An 18,349-nucleotide genomic window follows, 5' to 3' on the forward strand; every position below is an offset into this window, starting at 1 on the left:
GTGATGGTTGGCACATACAAAGACCAATACACATTTGCCCCTTTTCGTGACCCCGTCAATACACAAACTTAATTTGGCCGCAGAATTCTTTCGGTGTTACTGCCACTCGGTGCTCGTCTCCATTCTTGGTATGCTCACGGGATAGTGATCCCGCTTCTCCTTGCCGCATCTTGCTCCGTGTCTGCGCTGTGCAGAGGTTCACAACCTCTCCAAAGTAAGTGAAGGGGGCCATTTGCCTTAGCTACCCGGCAGAGCTTATACGGTGACCCAGGATTTCAGGCCACTGAGGTGAACCGTCTCCTTGTTCCAGACACGCTCGAGCCGGAAGGGCTCAGGCAGCCACTCGGGCGCCTCCCCCGTCGTCATCATCTCGACCAGCGCCTCGGCGCAGCGGAGCGCCAAGGCCATGCCGTGCCCGTTCATCCCGACCGACATCCAGAGGCCCTTCTGCCCCGGCGCCGTGGCCGTGTCCTCGCCCACCAGCGGGAACGTGTCCGGCGTGTAGCAGGTGATGCCGCCCCAGTCGCGCACGGCCTCGCCCTCCTCGCCCCAGGTCTCGGACCCGAACACCTGGCGGCCGGTGTGCTGGAGGTACGCCACGACCTTCTCGTTCAGGACCGAGTCGTCCACGGTGTGGAGTGACTTGGAGACGCTGCGCCCGCCGCCGTAGAGGATGTCGCCGGCGCCGGGCAGGTCGGCGTCGCAGACCATGAAGTAGTCGCCGTTGCCGATGTCGTTGAGGCCCACACTCGTGCCCTCCATGACCGGATGGTGCGCCATGTTGGACCCGGGACGGATCGCGCTGAGTTGGCTGCGGCCTGGTACCAGGAAGCCAGTGTGGTTGAGTTTGGCGTGCAGCGCGTTCGTGTAGCCGTTGGTCGCCAGGACGACTTTCTGGGACTGGACGGTGCCCCTATCCGTGACGACCTCCCATTTCGCCGCGCCCCCACCATCAGCGCCCTCCAGGGGCGCCACTTTGAGAGCCATCGTGTTCGTCTGCAAGTTCAGCCCCTTCTCCAGCCCCAGCTCCAGCATCCGGCACACAAGCCGGTACGGGTTCTGCGTGTGCGCGGCGTACGTGATGACGCCCACCGCGGACGGGAGCCCGACGCGCGCCCTGGCCGCCTCGCCCTCCCACACGCGCCGCTCGACAAAGGGCCCGCCCGCGCCGGGCCGCCGCCGCTCGACCTCGCGCCGCCTGCGCACGACGGCGAGGGCCGCGGCCCACGCCGCGGGCGCCGTGTAGACGTCGGCCGTCTGCACGTCGCGGAAGTCGCAGTCGACGCCGTGGGCGCGGACGAACGCGGCCATGTCGGCGACGTTCTGGGCCTCGAAGCGCTCAAAGGCCAGCGCGGCGTCCTCGCCGAAGGCGTCGGCGTACTTGGCGAAGTTGAGGTGCCAGCCCGCGCGCACCTGGCCCCCGTTGCGGCCCGAGGCCGCCGAGGCCGCGGTGCGCGCTTCGAGCATCAGGATCTGCAGGGCCGGGTCGCGGGTCAGCAGCTTGTGGGCCACGGCGGCGCCGGTGATGCCGGAGCCGATGATGACGTAGTCCCAGGTGGTGGCGGTGGGCAGGTCCGCGGTGGTCCGGTGGTCCGCGATGGGGTGCGGGGGCACTTGCCAGTAGGACCTGACGGGGTTCGGGTGAGGAAACCCGGGGATTGCTTCGCCGCCGCCCATGGTGCCGAGAGAGGATTCGCTCGCGGGCGGAGTCGATTGGCTTGCAAAGGTCTGCTGCTATGTCGGGGGAAGATAGATTACGCTGGGACGGATTTGATTCAAGTTGAATATAATGATTTTCTCGGCGCTCGATCTTGATCCGAACTTTAATGAGGCCAATGTATCAAGCGCCAAGTATGAAATCGTCACATGGCGGCGGTCGCATATAAGTAAGTACTTGAGGTAGAGGGAAAAACAAAGGGCAAGTTGCTGATTGCGCCGGATGCTTTGCTCCTCTCGACATCGGCTTCGGTCCCATGATTGGCTACGCAAAAGCTACCGTCATCATGTTTGCGTAGACGGCCTGATGAGGAAGGAGGTGTCTATCTGTATCTTTAGAAAATCACAGTAGCATCGAAAACCATGGCATTCAAAGTCCAAAGATGAACCAGCAACCGGAAAAAATATCATATTACTTTGTAGGTGATTGCGCATTTTGTTTACGTAGCCATTTATCTACATAGATATCTACGATCGTTGGACACTTGGTTAGTTGGCTATAACAACATCACATATGGGCAACCCGCAAGAAGAATTCATATCCATTTGTTGAGTCAGCCAAGGTATGCTGGTAGCCTATCTATCTGTCCTGGTGGTAAACACTCAGCAATAACTCTCAGACATTGCTGGGTACGAGTGTCCCAAGTAAGCAGTCTCGCTCAATCGGCCGCCATATCCAGTCGCTCCCAGAAGGAAATAGTCCGCGGAGGAACTCCAAGTGTCCTCGTGCGGCGCAATCAGTTGCAGCCGTCCGTTTCATAGCTCAAAATCATGTCGTCTCGACAGAAAGATTCACTTCTGTCCAATAAATAGCAATTCATCGACAAGCGAGAGATAAGCATATCCTCCCAACCGTATGAATTGACTCCCCAATGATAGATATTGCCGTTATCCAGATAGAAAGAAAGATAGGGCCTAGCTCAAAGCATCTCAGTCGGTGTTATGCAGCTTCCACTCCGTGTTCGCTCGGTACTTCCGGACATCGCCGCCGTGAATGTACTCCTTGCTGTTCAACTTCTCCGAAGCGCGCACCGCCTCCTCCTTGGACCCGAACTGAACGTAGCAGTAGAACAGGGGACATTGGTGAGGGAACTCGGGGCAGTAAGCGGCGTAGTAGTACGAGGCGACGGGGCCGCGGTTTTTCCGGATAAGGGGGAACGGGGGCCGGTTGGGGTTGTACTGGTAGATGGGCTCGCTGACGCCGGTCACGTTGAAACCCTCCAGAATCTGCACGATGTACGCCTTGAAGCCGGGGTAGCCGCCGCGGGCGGGTGGCAGGTTCAGCAGCTCGATCGTTCTGTCGTCGGCCTTGGACGAATCGTGAGGTGGTCTGTATGGGCATTCAACAACGACAGCACCACCACCACCACCATTATAGCTGTTAGCCGCAGCAGCGTTCTCGGCAACACGTTCTCGCTCGTAGTCGCTGAAGAAACCGGCAAAAGGACCAAACGCAGGAGGGGGCTGCTCGTAAACGTTCTGATAGTATTTTGGCATGAACATGGATTCCGGCATGATTCGCTGTTCAGGGGTCATGTGTCGGCCATCCTCGTGATGATACCAATTGATATCTTGCCGAGTCGGTCGGTTCTTGTGGAAGCGGTTTCTGAACTTAGGACGTGGCTGGCCCGGACTTTCGCGGCGCTCATGGTGCCGTTGTCTAGTGGCGCTTCCAGACGAAGAAGAAGACTGGGGATGATGATAATGATGCTGGCGTCGATGGTGGCGCGGAAGTTGGGAAGGGCTGTCTTCGTCATAGGAAGCGCCCTGATCATCATGGAGGAGGTCATGCTGCTGCTGTCGTACTCCTCCAGGTACCCCCTCCTCCCCTTCCTCTTTTGATGCCAGCGCAAGACCCAGAGCGCCGCCCTGTTTGATGAATTGCTCGCGCGCGCGGAACTCACTGTAGGTCAGGCCTTTGGGCAGGCAGCGGCGGCAGACGAGCTTGCGGCCCGCGTAATCGATGTGGTCGAGCCTCTCCATGGCGAGGCGGGCACTGTCCGAGTCCCGGAAGGTGGCGAAGCAGTAGCCGCGGTTCCGGTGCTCGGGCGCCGTCTTGGGGTTCTTGCGCGTCGATGGCGGCGGCACATAGATGCAGCAGCAGTCGGGCTTGTAGACCCCTTGATCGTGGAGGAGTTTTGCGATGTCGCTGCGCTCCAACGAGAATGTCAGGTTGCCAATGTAGATGCGCCGGTTCTCGCCGATGGCGTACTCGGTAGAGCAGTGGTGCTTTCGGGCGCTGCCGGGGGAGGCGACTGCTGCTCCGGCTGCGCTCCCTTGAGTCCATCACAATTCGTCTCAGGCTCGTACGCATCTTTAGCCGGGTTCAACTTTGAGGTGGAACAGAGTTGCTGGGCCTCGTGGTCCTCGTCGTGGGCCTGGTCGTCTCGGCCGGCATTCTCACCGCCACTGTGAGATATCAAAGTGCTGGCTCCAGAAAAGGTCGACTTGTGGCCTTGGACATGGCCGTTCATTGCAGGGCGTGGGTTATCGACCTCGATCGGGTCATCAATCATGCCATTGACACAACTCATAGCTGTTGTTTGGGGGAGGGGGAAGCGGCGGGAGAGAAGACGGCACTTCAACGGGACTTGAAGGAGCCGTGGATTGGTCACCAGGGATGGGGATGGTCTTCTTGCCTCGTGAGATCCTTTCGGCAGCGCCGTCGTCTGCTTGACTGGGGATCATATCGCCGTCACTTTTGCTGCCAGACAGGCCCGGAACATATCGTAGTTCCATCTCGTCGAGGTTGTTCCTTTCCGGAGCGAGTAGGATGAAGATGTTAGTATTGGTGAACGGGGAGCAGGAAACCAGTGCTATCTGAAATGGATTGTCGAGTAAAGCGGACCAGATAGGATGAAGTTGTTATAAGGGCACAACTCCCTATTGCCGTGAATGAATCGTGAGAAGAGAAAGAGAACAGGTGCGGTTAAACCGGGCCACAGGCCCCGTTATATACCCATAGCGACGATACGTCTCTCACTTGGACAACCACTTCTGTCTAAGTAATAGTTGGTTTTTGGCGTGTCAGCCTAGATATCGCAGAGACAGGCGAGGTCGGGTGAAGTTAGGTACATCCTTCGAGCACTCAGGGGTCGCATCTATCTGCCTACATTGCTCGTTTCTTAGTCAGTACTCAGAGTTCCTGAGGCAACTTTCCAAGAACAATATAGTAAGACAAATACTTTGTTGTAATCATGTACATATACACATGCATATAGCTCCGGTCTCCTCTGGGAGCTTCTAACCCATCCCCTGAAGGACAAGGAGCAGTGGTCCCGGCCGAGAGATATTCCCTATAAGACAGTAATGGACAATATGGCTGAAGGGGCTTTGACCAACGCGAGAACTTCTGTGGTCCCTGGCTTCTTCCAGGTCGGTCTGCCGGAAAGTGAGCGAACCCGTCAACATTGATCTGCATCCACCTTAGTCCCTCTTTCAAGGGTTCAGGGCACCTCAGCTGAAGAAAGACGAGGATGGCCCCAGTCTTGAGGAGGTATGCCTCTTTCAACAAAGACTATCGTATTCGCAATGTATGGGGTAGGTTTAGAGCATATTCTTACCACAGGCAGTGATCTTCCAGCCTTGATACTACAAGACTCGAGGGACTTCCAGGGACCACTGCCGATAATCGATCTCAGGGCAGTATATCCCCGTGATGTTGTACCTAATATCCTGATAGTAGTATGTAGTTCACTCGTCATAATCATTTTCATGTGTGTGAATACGATACCATTGTACATCCCAATCAGTGAGTTGTGTGTCAGTGTTGTACAGTCTTATATGTCTTGATCGTCTGCCGCACCAACAAACAAAGAAAGCAGTAGAAATCCGTAGAGTTCGCGATTCGCCGAATAATTGTTGCCTGCTCTCTTCCCCTGCTTTCCGAAAATGATAGACATAGCAACGAGGAATCGAGGAATCGGAATAGAAATCGGGTCCAGCTTCCAGAAATCCCCGTGTCCTACCACCCAGTCCTCCTCCTTAAGCCTTTTTAACCATTACTTCCTTTTGCGCTCCGCCGCGTCCATCTTGTCCTCCAACTCCCGAACGTATTTGCTCAAACGCTGGCAAGCGGCCTGCAGAGCCTGTTACAAATTAGAAAAATCCGAATTAGCCAAATCTATTCCTCTTAAAAATCAAGGGCACCCAGAGCGTTGGTGTATGTATGTCATGCATTTGCCCCCTGGGTGGACACATCGTAGGGGAGAGATTCCCGCGCCCACTCTGCGAAGACTGAATCCCAGGGCCTCCCCCGCAATCGCAATGATCTCTTGGGGGCCCCATGACAAGTGACCGGTCGCCAGGATGTGTTTTGTTTTTCAGATGCAGTAACGCACATAGATGTCCTCTGTCAACAGCTCGTTGCTCGCCTTGTATTCTTGCAGGACGTAGGTGTAGACGCTGCCTCCGGCGAGGGTCGAGCCGAGGAGGAAACCGAAGAGACTGTTACGAATCGGGTTAGCAACTGGCCTCCTGTGAAGCAAGCAGCCCCAGGGAAAGGAAACACTTACCCTCCACGGAATGCGCCGACGGGCTTTCGTGCAGGCAGGACGGTCGCATCGGCGAGCCTGCGGGTGGAAGCCGAGAAGTTGCGGGTGGCAGTGGCGCGCACGGGGGACAGGGCCGAGAGGCCTCGGGCGCCCGAGGAGAATACTCGCATGGACATGTTGGGGGATGTGCAAGCTTGTCGTATGGCGTGCGGTCGGGGATTGGCAGTGTTGGCTGTCTGTCGGGCAGCTTTTTGAAGAGAAGAGTGGAGGTTGTTTCTAGACTCCGGTGACGACGAATGGACGGCTCAATTGGAGGAGCTGTTCGGGCCTGTCCCAAGAGCTTTCTTTAGCTGGAGCTGGAGCTGGATTGCCGAAATCTGGGACAGGGGTCTAAGGTCTTGCTGTGTGCTGTGTGCTGTGTGCTGTGTGCCCAGCAAATAGCGGCGGCAGCTCTGTCTTTTAAAGTGGCCTCCAGCGAACAACCGCCCTCAAGTTATCAACTAAACCTACAGGTAAAGAGGTATGTACAAGTTATATACTTAATATACCTACTGTTTTATATGCCTTTCCTTGGATATTTCGTTAGGCAATCTAGAACCTTTAATTGCAGGAGGCTCCTTCATCTCTTTGGAGTTTATGGCTATGAGATCATCAAAGGTAATACTGGTCGACTTGGGCTACGGTCCTTTCCACAAGTCCACTGACGGGCGGCTCGGGCTTTACGTATGGAAATGATTGGTTGGACTGACGCCGTGTGTCAAGAGAGTATTAACCACCAAGTACATAGCGAATTGGCAAGATATCATTCTAAGTTTAGTCACCATCACAGAAGTACGCAAAGCCATAGATAGTTGTTATCAATACGCATAAAATCATTATTCCTATAGGTAAGCTAGGCTTATCCTAGTCATTGGTTTTGTCCCCATTCCGAGAAACCCAGTTTGCCCCAGCTCAAATCATCCGAGCCGGGCCGCAAAGTGCAATTGTGTAATGTCAAATATGGTCTCGCTAAACTCATAAGTTTCTCTACAGCTCATCGTGCGTCTCCTCGGCAGCCTCGCTGCTGGTCGACTCGGTGGCGGCGGGGGCCACAGGGGTCTCCTCGGCAGACTTCTCCGAAACCTCGGCCTTGTACTTGCCGTTCTCCTTGACGAAGGTGATGAGGTCCTCGACGGTGCGGGAGCCGCTGTAGGTAACGGGCTCCTTCTTGCCACCGGCGGGGTACAGCTTGATGGTGGGGAAACCCTGGATCTCATCAGGCACGTCGTTGGCAGTGGCGTCAACCTTGGCAATGACAACCTTGTCCTTGAACTCGCTGGCGGCGTACAGAGCAGCAAGGTCCTCGTACTTGGGAGCGAGAGCCTTGCAGTGACCGCACCACGGGGCGTAGAACTCAATCAGGACATCCTTCTTGTCATCGAGGACAACGTCGTTGTAGTTCTTGGCAACAACAACGGTGACGGCACCCTCCTGGGTCTCGGGGATGGGCTCAGACTTGATGCTGGGCTCCATCTTGCCAGAGCTGAACTCCTCAACAAAGGCCTTGATGGCGTCGTGGGTGATCTTCTTCTCCTGGTCGAAGGGAAACTTCTGGTTCTTAACCGTCTCCTGGATGGCGAAAGAAGGGAACTTGTCGGTCTTGAGGTTCAGGTTACCGGCGTGAGCACCGAAAGCCTTGGCGTCAATGGTGGCGAAGTTGATCTTGCCGCGGTAGGTCTCGGCGAGGGGCTTGAGGGCATCGCCCAGCTCCTTGCGCTCCTCGGGGGTCTCGGCGAAGATGTAGGCCAGGGGAAGACCGGCGGACATGTAGCCGGAGTAGGTCTCGGGGCCGACCTCACCAATCAGGGGAGTAGAGGCAGTCTTGGCAAATGTCTCAATGGCCTCGGCGTCGAACTTCTCAGTGAAGGTAGCCTTGCCCTCGTCGAACTGCTTGTACAGAACAACGGCGGGGGCCTTGACACCCTCGGCCTCGGCCAGAGCGGCATCATTGCTGGCACCGAAGGGGTATGAGTCGCGGAGCTTCTCAGCGAGAGCAGTGAAGGTCTCGTTGGAGCTCTTGTCGGAAGCGTCAATGTAAGCGACAAGGACGACCTTGTCGGCGGTCTTGAAGTCCTCAAGGGTCTCGGAGGTAAGGATCGAAACGGCGGGTAAGGACTGCTTGATCATGTAGGAAGAGATGCTACAGGGATGCCAATCAGTTTCGATGCCCAAAAGAAGCCAGTATAGTGGGAATTGGCATGACTTACGCGTTCGCCTTACGCTGGCCAGAGTAAGGGGTGATGTTGTCCTTGCCGCGGAAGACCTTGAGGGTAGGGTAACCCTCGACACCGAAGCTCTGGCAAAGCTCAGCCTCCTCAGTGCAGTCGACCTTGGCGAGCTTGATGTCCTTCTCCTTCAGGGAGGTGGCAGCCTCCTCGTACTCGGGGGCAAGAGCCTTGCAGTGTCCGCACCAGGGAGCGAAGACTGTCCAGATGAGCAAGTTAGCATTAAGTTGGGCGGGAGACGCTTGTGTAGTTTTTCTTCGAGGGCACTTACACTCAGCAAGAACGAGATCGTTGGTCTTGACGAAGTCGTCGAAGGTGTCCTTGGTGAGCTGGTGGACATCCGACTTGTCGGCGGCCGACACAGCGGCAACGGCAGCCAGCAGGCTGAAAGCGACCTTCTTGTACATGGTGAAAGCGACTGTTGGGTGCGAGCAAGGCTGTTAGCTACTGTCACGTCTTCTGGAAGGGTGTGTCGATTGCGCAAGAGAGCAATTGGGGTTGTCAGGGCCTTGTAAGTCCGCGACGACAAACAATTGCCAAAAACAAGCTGTTGGTGGTGGTGGTGGTGGTGGTGGTAAGTGGCGAGAGGAGGCCGAGACGACGAGCAACTTACTTCTGTAGCTAGAAACTGTTCAACGTACAAGACAGAATGCTGAATGGGCAGGAGAAGTTCTGGGAAAGAAGGAAGTGGTCCAGACTAAATGGAGTTGAAGTAGTCTATGTAGGAGAATACTGGAGCTGGAGCTGGACTGGCGACTGGAGCTGATGCATTCAATAGATGCCAGTCTGTCTTCAATTCCGCCAGCTTCACTGCAGTACAGTACCTGGAGTACAGTACTTGCTTTGTATGACCCCAATGCAGCACCGGTGCACCACCCGTAGCACCCTACAGGGCCGCCCCCCACCAAAAAGTCGGAATGCGGTGTCGTCATTGGCCCCTCTGCAGGTGGCGTTGAACGTCGAGCGCCGATTTCTAAGCTGCTGCCGGCTTGAACTTGACACTCTGTCTTTTTTCCCAGGCACAATCGCTGTGCCAGTTGCAGGTATTTTTGGCGTCCTGGGCCGCGCTAGCCAGGGATCCAAGTTGCCAACCCGTCTTGAGTTTACTCCAACTTTACCGCCCAGGTACTGTCGGTGCAAGGGTCGTGCCCATCTCCAGTCCACTGTGTCTGTGTCTCGATAGCCCCTCGATATATCTATCGTCCATCATGGCCAGAACATCCTACCTAGGGAGATACGATACCTGTCGTGCAATGAATGATACGATACCCGTCTGATTCTAGGTACCTACAAAGACACGGTATCCCTCTCGATATGGCAAGAATACTCGGACAAAATAAATCAGCTGAATACCTGGCCCCGGTTCCAAGCCAGATTAGTCCGGTGAGGTGAGCAGGTATGTACGGCTTGACGGCGCGGCACACCACGCATTGCCTTCAATGCAGATCTTCTCGAGATCCAGCCTCACACGGTTCCTTGCACGCCTGCCTGTCTTGAGCATGGGCTTGGGCTTGGTCCAATGCGTGCCGTCCTCCGCCTCCGCCTCCGCCCTGTTTATTGCCCAAGGGAGTAAGCAAGTCTATTAACGGCACACAATGGACCCTCCAATAAAAGGCGCCAATCCCGTTCTTAGTAAGGATTCCCGAGGAAAAGGACACATCTTTTGCCAATCGTACCAACACATAGATCAAGTCTTACTTTGCTGAAATTCTACTGGCCCCGATTCAATGAGGCTGAATGGAGAGGTCAGTGTCAGTAACTAATAGAGTGACTTATTAGCTGCTGCACGAAGAGAACCCCGAGAACCCACGGGGCAGCTGCATAAGTCTCGTTCTTAACCTGGACGTTACCCACATGGCTCCTCCCACCGGAAGATCCATCTCGACTTACTGCGGTTTCTTCAAGATGCCCCGGAAGGACTTCCTCGAGTCGGGGATGCATATCTATAACCGATGGTTAGTTGTCTCCGGCCGCAGAGAGCCAGACTCTCGTCACGAGCATCAAACGCATAGAGAATGGCCATAAAGAATCAATCCAATTATTCTAGTATTGATTATACAATCAACTTACACGACTGGCATGCCGTACTATCCCCAGCCCTTTTTGAGTGATTAGCCCAGAACGATTTCAGTGGTTAACTTACAAAGTATGTAGGTAGTTATTTGATGTGTGCTTACGGCAGTGATCCATTGGGTGCAGGCTTCGTCACCGCGTTATGTTCAACCGAAGGACCTTCCCGAATGGCACAAGCGGCATGGGCAGCATGTAACGTATTTGATAATTGTCGTCTGTTAACAGAGGGTGGTTTTCTTTTCTTTTTCTCTGTCGATTATTATCACAACATATCGGCTATTGGCAGGACTTTGTAAGAGACAAGATGACAATCAGAACAGTCAATGAACCTCGTGAGTGCTCATCTCTCTAACTCTATCTCTTAGATGGGATTTTGATGATAGCCAAGCTGCATCAAGGTCATTGCCACAGTAGGCAGGTTCATAGACCTAGCTTAATATCTACCTAGGTATACATCTATAATTGGAAACTCCCCGATTTCGTATACACACTTTGTCCTGAGCCACGACGGCGGAGCTGACTCGCAAGTACAGGAGGTCGCTCCGGTGATGCCTCGGACACCCCATCCTTGCCGTCGGAACGGTTGACCAGGCCCATTTTCTCCACCGGTCTGGGAATTGCCGTCAGACCTAAGAACTGGCAGCCTGTCTCATTACGAGGTGACGATGAGGCGAACGCGGAGGCGAAGAAGAAGGCATTCTACACCGTCGTGAAGGCCGACCTCCTAATCCCGGGCGACGGCGACCCCCTCGAGGACGCCGCGCTCGTCGTCGAAGGGAAGCTGATCGCCTGGGTCGGCGCCGCCGCCGACTTGCCGGGGAAGTACGCCGAGGCCGGCCACCATCGCGTCTTCTCCGTCCCGGTCGTCATGCCGGGACTCTGGGACGATGCACACACTTTGACGGCGGCGGGCCCGAGGAGCTGCCCAGCTATCTTGGCTTTGTCACGGAGCACCCGGCTTCTCAGGGGGCTCGCTTGGCGCGGCAGTGCTGGGAATCGCTGCAGCGAGGATATGGTATGGATGTCATTTCAGATCAAACCCTTCGTTTCTACAAGAACTAACAGATACATGTAGTAAGTTAGGATCATCGCGCTGATGGCCCTTTACTATGAAAGAGGCCCAGGTTTTGGTTCTGAGTGATGCTAACCGACGGCAGACGTCGTTACGAGACGTTGCTGGCTACGGCTGTGAGGTGAGGCCTTTTATGTCACCGTATCGCCACCCAACAACCAGCAGACGCTGACAGACCCAAACAGATTGCCAAGGCTGTCGAGGATGGCAGTATCGTAGGACCAAACATATACAGTAGCGGAGGCTGTTTGAGCCAGCTCGCAGGTCGTAAGTGGCATATTCGTCGCGTTGAACTCACCCCCTTTTCTGGCTCAAACTCAACCATGGCATCCCCAAAGCTTGAATACTCACTCACTCACCCATCCACCCACCTCAAGAAAGCAAAGCTGCAATCACTACCAGTGTTTCCTATTTATGTCTAAATAATACATCCCTCTGATGACCGGGCCGGGGTAGCCTAGCGGTAGTATTCTTATTCCTATAGTTAAGGCAAGAGGGTTTAACTCCCTCTGCGGTCACTTTTCTTTTTCGAACCCCCTCCAAGGGCTGTTTTTTTCTTCTTTTTTTCCCTTCTTCTTCTTGACGTTCCCCTTTTTCCCCCTCTTGTCCGCCTACCATTTGCCACGGATTTATACAATTCCAGGTGTTTTATTCGGTTTTTCAATGCGTGGTTGTGGAATAGTGTCGACACACTTGCTTTTAGAGTATAACACCGAAATTGGCTAACTATATCAATGTAATCGCAGATGGAGACGTCTTCCCCTCCCCCCCGGCGACGTCCTCCTGAACCTGGGCGTCGGCAACATCGCCGCGGGCCACCACGGCACGAGCATGAGTCTCATCGTGGACGGCGTGGACGAGTGCCGGCGCGCGGTGCGGCTGCAGATCCGGCGCGGCGCCAAGTGCATCAAGGTGCTGGCGTCGGGCGGCGTGCTGTCGCTCGACGACGACGTGGACTGCGCCCAGTTCAGCCCCGAGGAGCTGGCCTGCATCGTCGCCGAGGCGCGGCGGCAGAAGCGCCACGTCGCGGCCCACGTGCACGCCAAGGAGGGCATCCTGCAGGCCCTCCACGCCGGGGTCAAGACGCTCGAGCACGTCTCCTTTGCCGACGACGAGGTCATCGAGCTCGTCAAGGCCAACGACGTCGTCTGGGTGGCCACGCGCACCGTCATCCAGCTGCTCCTCGACTCGGGCGGCGAGGGCGTGCCGCGCCAGAGCTGGGACAAGGCGCTGCGCATCGCCGACGCCTCGCTCGCGGGCTACAAGCGGGCGATTGCGGACGGCGGCGTCACCTTCGCGCTCGGGACCGACACGCCCCCGGGCTTCAACATGGCCTTGGAGCTCGAGCTCGCGGTCCAGTGCGGCATGACGAGCCTGCAGGCTATCCGATGCGCCACGGCCAACGGGCCCCTGACGCTCGGCGAGCAGGCCCCGAAGACGGGGCAGCTGAAGGTCGGCTACGAGGCGGATATCCTTGGCCTGACAGAGAACCCGGTCGAGGACGTCAGGATTCTACAGCAGAAAGAAAACATCAAGTACGTCTGGAAAGGCAGTGTGCTATTCAAGGGACCAGGCGTCGGGCCATGGGGCGAGAACTATGTATTCGACTGATGTACTCTCACTTGATGTGGCTGTCATTGATCCATGCGTGACACAGTCGATAGGGTCAATTTGCAGTTGAATCAGCTACACTCGAGTCTCCGATATGCATGAACCAAGGTGTGTATATGTTTGCACAAAACTTATATAGTCAAATTATACGCTTCGGACATGCGCCGGAAGCCAGTGAATACTTGTCCAAGCCGGCTCGTAATATGCAATACCAGCAAAAACTATCTTGTATATGTAACGCCAGGTCGATGCAATCATGCCGTTTCATTATTCATTCCGTTGCCCTCCCCCCTCGTGTTAAAATTTCCGGTGGGAGAGCCGCAAGGCACATTAATACAAATATTTAAATCGGTAGGTGATCGTGCCTACAGTCTGTACCGACTAGTTTAGCAAGCAGGCCAACGACCAGATCAGAAAAGATCATCATAATCATCCCAACCAAGCTGCTCGTATACCGACGTTTTCGCTCCTTCATCTTGGTTTTTCTTGTCAACCTTGACAGGTGTAACGTCGACATAATCCACAGTTCGCTTTTTGGCTGGTGTAACTGTTACGTAGTTCTCGATGGAGACCATTCGTCCAAGGCGAGGTCTCTTAACAGGTGTTTCGGCCAAGTTGATACCGCCAGGTGACGACGGTAGCATAACTCCGCTGTCGCGGGGCTTCAAGTGGCTACCAGGCACTTCTAGATATTGCGACCGCCGAGACAGCACAGGCGAAGAAGCGAGCACGACCCCCTCGTCCGGCGCCGATACTCGTAATGCGTCATACTTCAGTGTGGACGGGCGTGCCGGCGTGGCCACCGTCTCCTTCGCTGGAAGTTTGGTTTCTCTGGGTAAGGCGGGAGACTCATTAGTCGAGAACGCTGTATCCCTGTCGCGCTTCCTTGGGGCAGATGATGATATCAAAGAGGCAGACGGTGATATGTGCATCTTCTCAACCGAATCAGCAAGAGTACGGTTACTGGTTGATCTGCCTTGAGGTGCTCGGCCAAGCGCATCTCGGAACCGGTGACCCACTGGTGTCGCTTGAACAACGTCCTGGAAACGAGTATACTGAGTCGGCTTCCGCGACTTTCTTAGCTGGGCCAAAGTGGTAGTTGCGCGTCTCTCCTCTGCTTCTTCCAACGCTTTCCCGACCGCTACCTCCCTGTTGGGTTTTCGCAAGCTAGATATGGCCTCCTGAAGTTCGGCCTGCATTTGAGCTTCCTTCTTTGCTTTGTCCTCGGTAGGCGCACGCTTGTTTGGCGTTTGCTCGACAGCAGAAGATTTGCCTTTGGCATGACTGGAATCCTTGGAGTCTGGCCGGGGCACGCTTGATAGCGTTGTAGACTCGCTAGCTTCTCGTTTCAGTACTGGATATGTTGGAGTCGAGGCGGAGCGCATCAGCGCGATCATCCCGCTAGGGCCACGCGACATGCTGCGTCGGTTACGCTCTGTTTCCTTGGATAGAACCCGCTCAAGCGAATGAGCCGACTTCGAGGCACTCGGTCGTTTCGCCAAAGAACCGGGCTTGCTTTTTGGCTTAGCGGTTGGTTCCGTCTTTCTTGACCTCGGTTTCGGCGGCGATGGCATCACCGGACCGCCGAGTTTCCGGTTAACCTCGTCGCATTGCTGAGGAAGCCGGGCGGAATAGCTAGCTTTACGTCAGCATCTTTTCATGAAATACTCCAAGGCATTGCTTCTTACAAGGGCACTATTATGTCGATACAAAAGTCCCCGAGGGGTCAGAACTTGATCCCTGCGACTGGCGTGCGCCATCCGAGTCCGCAGCGTGGGAGTCGCCCGGAAGCTCAACCCCATCCATTGTTGTCGACTGCCAAATAGACAACCGGTCTGCCTGTACAACCAGGAGGACGGGGAAATTATGTTTGTTTCGCTTCTTGACTGGCGCCTGCTTTGAAGAGTCCAGAGTGGATTCATCGCCTGGGAGGGTAGGGATTTGTGAGCTGGTACTGTTGTCGCCAGATCTCGAGGACTCCAAGGCCAAAATCTCCAGGATGAGAATGATTTGAAGCTGGGTTTCCCTTGTGCGGAGATATAAGATCTGTAATCGGGTTTCCTCAGACTCAGATTTCGTCGAGTCTTCATCTTCTCTGCGTTGTGGCTTGCGTAACGACCACCATTTCCGAACGTGCTCGTCCTCATCGGGGTAAAGTACATTTTTCCCGAGTTTCATTTTCTTCGACTTTCGCTTCTTGGCCTTGGGTGTTTGTTCATCGCCAGAGTCTGCCAGACCTGTTTTCGCCAGAGCAATGATATCTGGCACAGAGCTTTTGTACTTGGCGTCAATTTGCTGTGTTGACAGCACAAGACTCTTCAAGAAGTCTATAAGGTCGTTCATGTCCAGATTTGAATCACAGTCCAGGTGGAACGCAGCTCGTGCTCGAGACAGAGGACCTTTCGCGAAATAGGCTAGGGAACCCTGGTTATTGTTAGGTGGATTACAAAATGTGACATACATCGACCTACCATTGAATGATACAGTGTTTCGATATACTGATTGCGGATGTTGTTGAATATGTCGTCAGCCGTGGTCTGCTCTATAGGTAATTCTGGATTCGTTGGCAATGTTAGCTGAGCTGCCGCCTGCGTTTCAGGGGCCGGAAGAGTAGCTTGGCTGGCAGTCTGGCAGTTCGTAGCTGGGTCCATTGGCGAAGGGGCATTTGAAGTCTCAGCAACCGATGCGGACCGCTGCGGTTTCTTCACCATCGACTGTATGGCTTCGATGGCAAGCCGCCGTTTCTTAGTCTCCTTGTGTAGTTGAGGAGTGACTAGTGGTGCTGAGTCAATTTCCTGGCTTGCGATCTGCGGGCGCTGCTTGACCATCTTGGTGTTCGTCACGGTGGCATAACCGCTGAGCTGCTCCAGATTGACCCAGCTGCCCAGCTTACATAGGGAGTAGAGGCCATTGTCCTGTCGCTCCAAAGCATAAACAGACTTGTCACCTTCGAGCCGTGCAATCAAAACTACAGGCCGGGCTCCCAAGCGACCTTCGAGATCCAGGATCTTGATGGTCGATTCAAAGAACCGGGCATATGCAAAATCACCCTGCGGCGAAGCAAGATCGAGGGAGGCAAGAGACAGATGCTCTCGAGGCAGAAGCATGAGAGGCTGAAGACTGCGGGGCTTGACAGAAAGCTTTTGGGGGTGAGGCTGGAAAGACAATGGCTTAGAATGGCATCAAGACGGACGACAGGAATCCCATCGGCACTCACCCTAACAACGATCGAGGGCCTCAGAAGCTCCTCCATGGCGTGGACATCGTCGTGCCTACGCTTCCTGGCAGACATGCTTGGAGAGAGGCCCTCATGTTGACTTGGCCTGCTGTCAGACCCGGGCGCTATATTGGTACTCGGCGCGCTCGAGCCGGGCGTTTTTATAGACATAAGGAGACTGGCAATGGACCTTCCATTGAGATTGAGGGAGGTAGGATATGCTGTCAATTGATCGAGGATAGGGCACTGTGCAATGGCTCGATATGGCTAAGAGGTGCGTATCCATGTACCAGACAGCAGTGCATCAATCAATCTGACGGCCCATCGATTTACCGTGACATGGTACACCAAAGGCAGGTGGTGAATTTCAACAAACCAAGCCCCGACCACATGAGAAAGACAAGCTGCGTAACGCCACTAGGCTTGATCCGACGCGTCTTCCAAAGACGCGTTGAGTACCGACCGCCAAACGAACATGCAGCTTCCTTGATGCTTGACTCGTTCGGGCCTAGCCGGGTGCCAGGGTCGCACGGTCGCACGGGCAGCTAAAAGGCCAATCCTTGGTACACTAACTAGCACTGGATGCAGGTATCATGTGGCCGAAAAACAAGACTGGCCAGACTGGATGCCCTCTTCCACTGACTGTTCCAAGGTTCCCAGTTCACCTGCAAAAGAATCGTCGATCGGAAGACCTAGAAGTGGCTTCTGCAGGCCGAGAGGGAGGGCAGGTACCGCATTGGCGAATGCGTTTCCATCCAATGCATTGAACTGGCCATCTTGCCGGATCACATCACAAGATACGGAAACCGGCTGCGTGTTTGACACTTTTGCATCTCATCTTATTTTTATGACAGCCACTTGTGCAACCTGACGGCCTGGCCAGCTGGGTGCCTATTCGGTGGCGTCAATCTCCGAACACTGCAAGCATCAGCCCGTCAGAAAATTTCGTTGGTCTGATTGTGTTGCAGTGCTATCAACGACATGCAGTCTTGCAGATTGCAGGGTTGGAAAGCTCCAGCTGGGCCTGCTCGCACACCACCGCAGGCCCAGCTCGATGAGACGGCCAGCTTATTGGTAAGAACCAGACCGTGACGGTCATGTTGTTCTCGTCGTTGTGTTGCGCTCAACTGCGTGGTGTCAACCATCAAATGATACTCACAGCAAGTCGTCCCACGTGGCGTTAGAGTAATGTATGTAGGCACCTAATGAAACACCTGTTAGGGGGCTGTTGGGCGCCACAAGTTGCTGGAGCCTGGAGGTTTTAGCCCGTGAAAGTCTCGACAAAGTCCCCCATGCCCGCCTGCCCGCCCCAAGGCCGGAGCCAATAGCCTGAGTGCTGGGCGTCTCCTCCTCCCCTAGTGCACCAACCAAGCCTGGTGCATACACGCTGATCCCGCTGGCAGATTCCGATGTAGGTCCCAAGTCTTGTTTCTTCAATCATTTTGATATCGTGTCTCCAACGGCCATCGCGATCGTCCACGCATCTTTCCTGCTTGCTTGTGGTTGCATCGCACCAAGCTGTCCAGACCACTGCCAACATAGAGAGAGAAACAAAAAAGGAATAAAACAAGAAAAAACAAAACAGGATTGACTATTACCTAGACAGCCGATAGTACACTGCTGCAACCAGTCGCTCTCTTTTCTCCTCCAGCCCTGATTGGCAGCCTCTTCCGATTTCTCTGATTTCCCTGGCCCAAATGGATTTCTGTCTCGGCGACTCGTGACACCCTACCTGGCATCCCGCTTTTCTCGGTCCAAGCTAAAAGAAGATCGTGGGTGAGGCTCCATCGAAAAGCTAGGCCGGCAATCAGGGCGCTACTGCCTTTGCTTTCTCATCTACACTAGAGGACATCTCCGACCTTGTCGCAACCCGCAGCGTGTCCTCCCCCGTGAATAAGATCTG

At 54.8% G+C, this 18,349-nt stretch overlaps 6 protein-coding genes across 6 annotated transcripts; 1 reads left to right on the forward strand and 5 right to left on the reverse strand.

The window, feature by feature from the left end:
- Positions 1–255: 255 nt before the first annotated feature.
- Positions 256–1,677, reverse strand: PG997_004588 (uncharacterized protein; the record flags this gene model as incomplete). The annotated part of the gene is made up of 1 exon (XM_066808903.1): positions 256–1,677. One exon carries the CDS (start codon positions 1,675–1,677, stop codon positions 256–258), a length of 1,422 nt encoding a protein of 473 aa, XP_066672521.1.
- A 969-nt stretch (positions 1,678–2,646) lies between these two features.
- Positions 2,647–4,250, reverse strand: PG997_004589 (RNA recognition motif domain-containing protein; the record flags this gene model as incomplete). The annotated part of the gene is made up of 2 exons (XM_066808904.1): positions 2,647–3,992; positions 4,061–4,250. The coding sequence occupies 2 exons, from the start codon at positions 4,248–4,250 to the stop codon at positions 2,647–2,649; spliced, it is 1,536 nt and encodes a 511-aa protein (XP_066672522.1).
- A 1,467-nt stretch (positions 4,251–5,717) lies between these two features.
- On the reverse strand, positions 5,718–6,385 carry PG997_004590 (uncharacterized protein; the record flags this gene model as incomplete). The annotated part of the gene is made up of 3 exons (XM_066808905.1): positions 5,718–5,804; positions 6,057–6,162; positions 6,231–6,385. The coding sequence occupies 3 exons, from the start codon at positions 6,383–6,385 to the stop codon at positions 5,718–5,720; spliced, it is 348 nt and encodes a 115-aa protein (XP_066672523.1).
- Positions 6,386–7,235: 850 nt separating this feature from the next.
- Positions 7,236–8,880, reverse strand: PG997_004591 (disulfide-isomerase; the record flags this gene model as incomplete). The annotated part of the gene is made up of 3 exons (XM_066808906.1): positions 7,236–8,388; positions 8,456–8,672; positions 8,745–8,880. 3 exons carry the CDS (start codon positions 8,878–8,880, stop codon positions 7,236–7,238), a joined length of 1,506 nt encoding a protein of 501 aa, XP_066672524.1.
- Positions 8,881–10,850: 1,970 nt separating this feature from the next.
- PG997_004592 (uncharacterized protein) lies at positions 10,851–13,229 on the forward strand (the record flags this gene model as incomplete). The annotated part of the gene is made up of 5 exons (XM_066808907.1): positions 10,851–10,878; positions 11,080–11,561; positions 11,704–11,739; positions 11,804–11,889; positions 12,365–13,229. 5 exons carry the CDS (start codon positions 10,851–10,853, stop codon positions 13,227–13,229), a joined length of 1,497 nt encoding a protein of 498 aa, XP_066672525.1.
- Positions 13,230–13,639: 410 nt separating this feature from the next.
- Positions 13,640–16,617, reverse strand: PG997_004593 (uncharacterized protein; the record flags this gene model as incomplete). Its single annotated transcript, XM_066808908.1, has 4 exons — positions 13,640–14,864; positions 14,977–15,653; positions 15,701–16,384; positions 16,447–16,617. The coding sequence occupies 4 exons, from the start codon at positions 16,615–16,617 to the stop codon at positions 13,640–13,642; spliced, it is 2,757 nt and encodes a 918-aa protein (XP_066672526.1).
- Between the last annotated feature and the right edge of the window lie 1,732 nt (positions 16,618–18,349).

The sequence above is a fragment of the Apiospora hydei genome (assembly GCF_038363865.1).
Source record: "Apiospora hydei strain CBS 114990 chromosome Unknown utg000004l_segment0_segment0, whole genome shotgun sequence".
NCBI classification, from domain to species: Eukaryota; Fungi; Ascomycota; class Sordariomycetes; order Amphisphaeriales; family Apiosporaceae; genus Apiospora; species Apiospora hydei.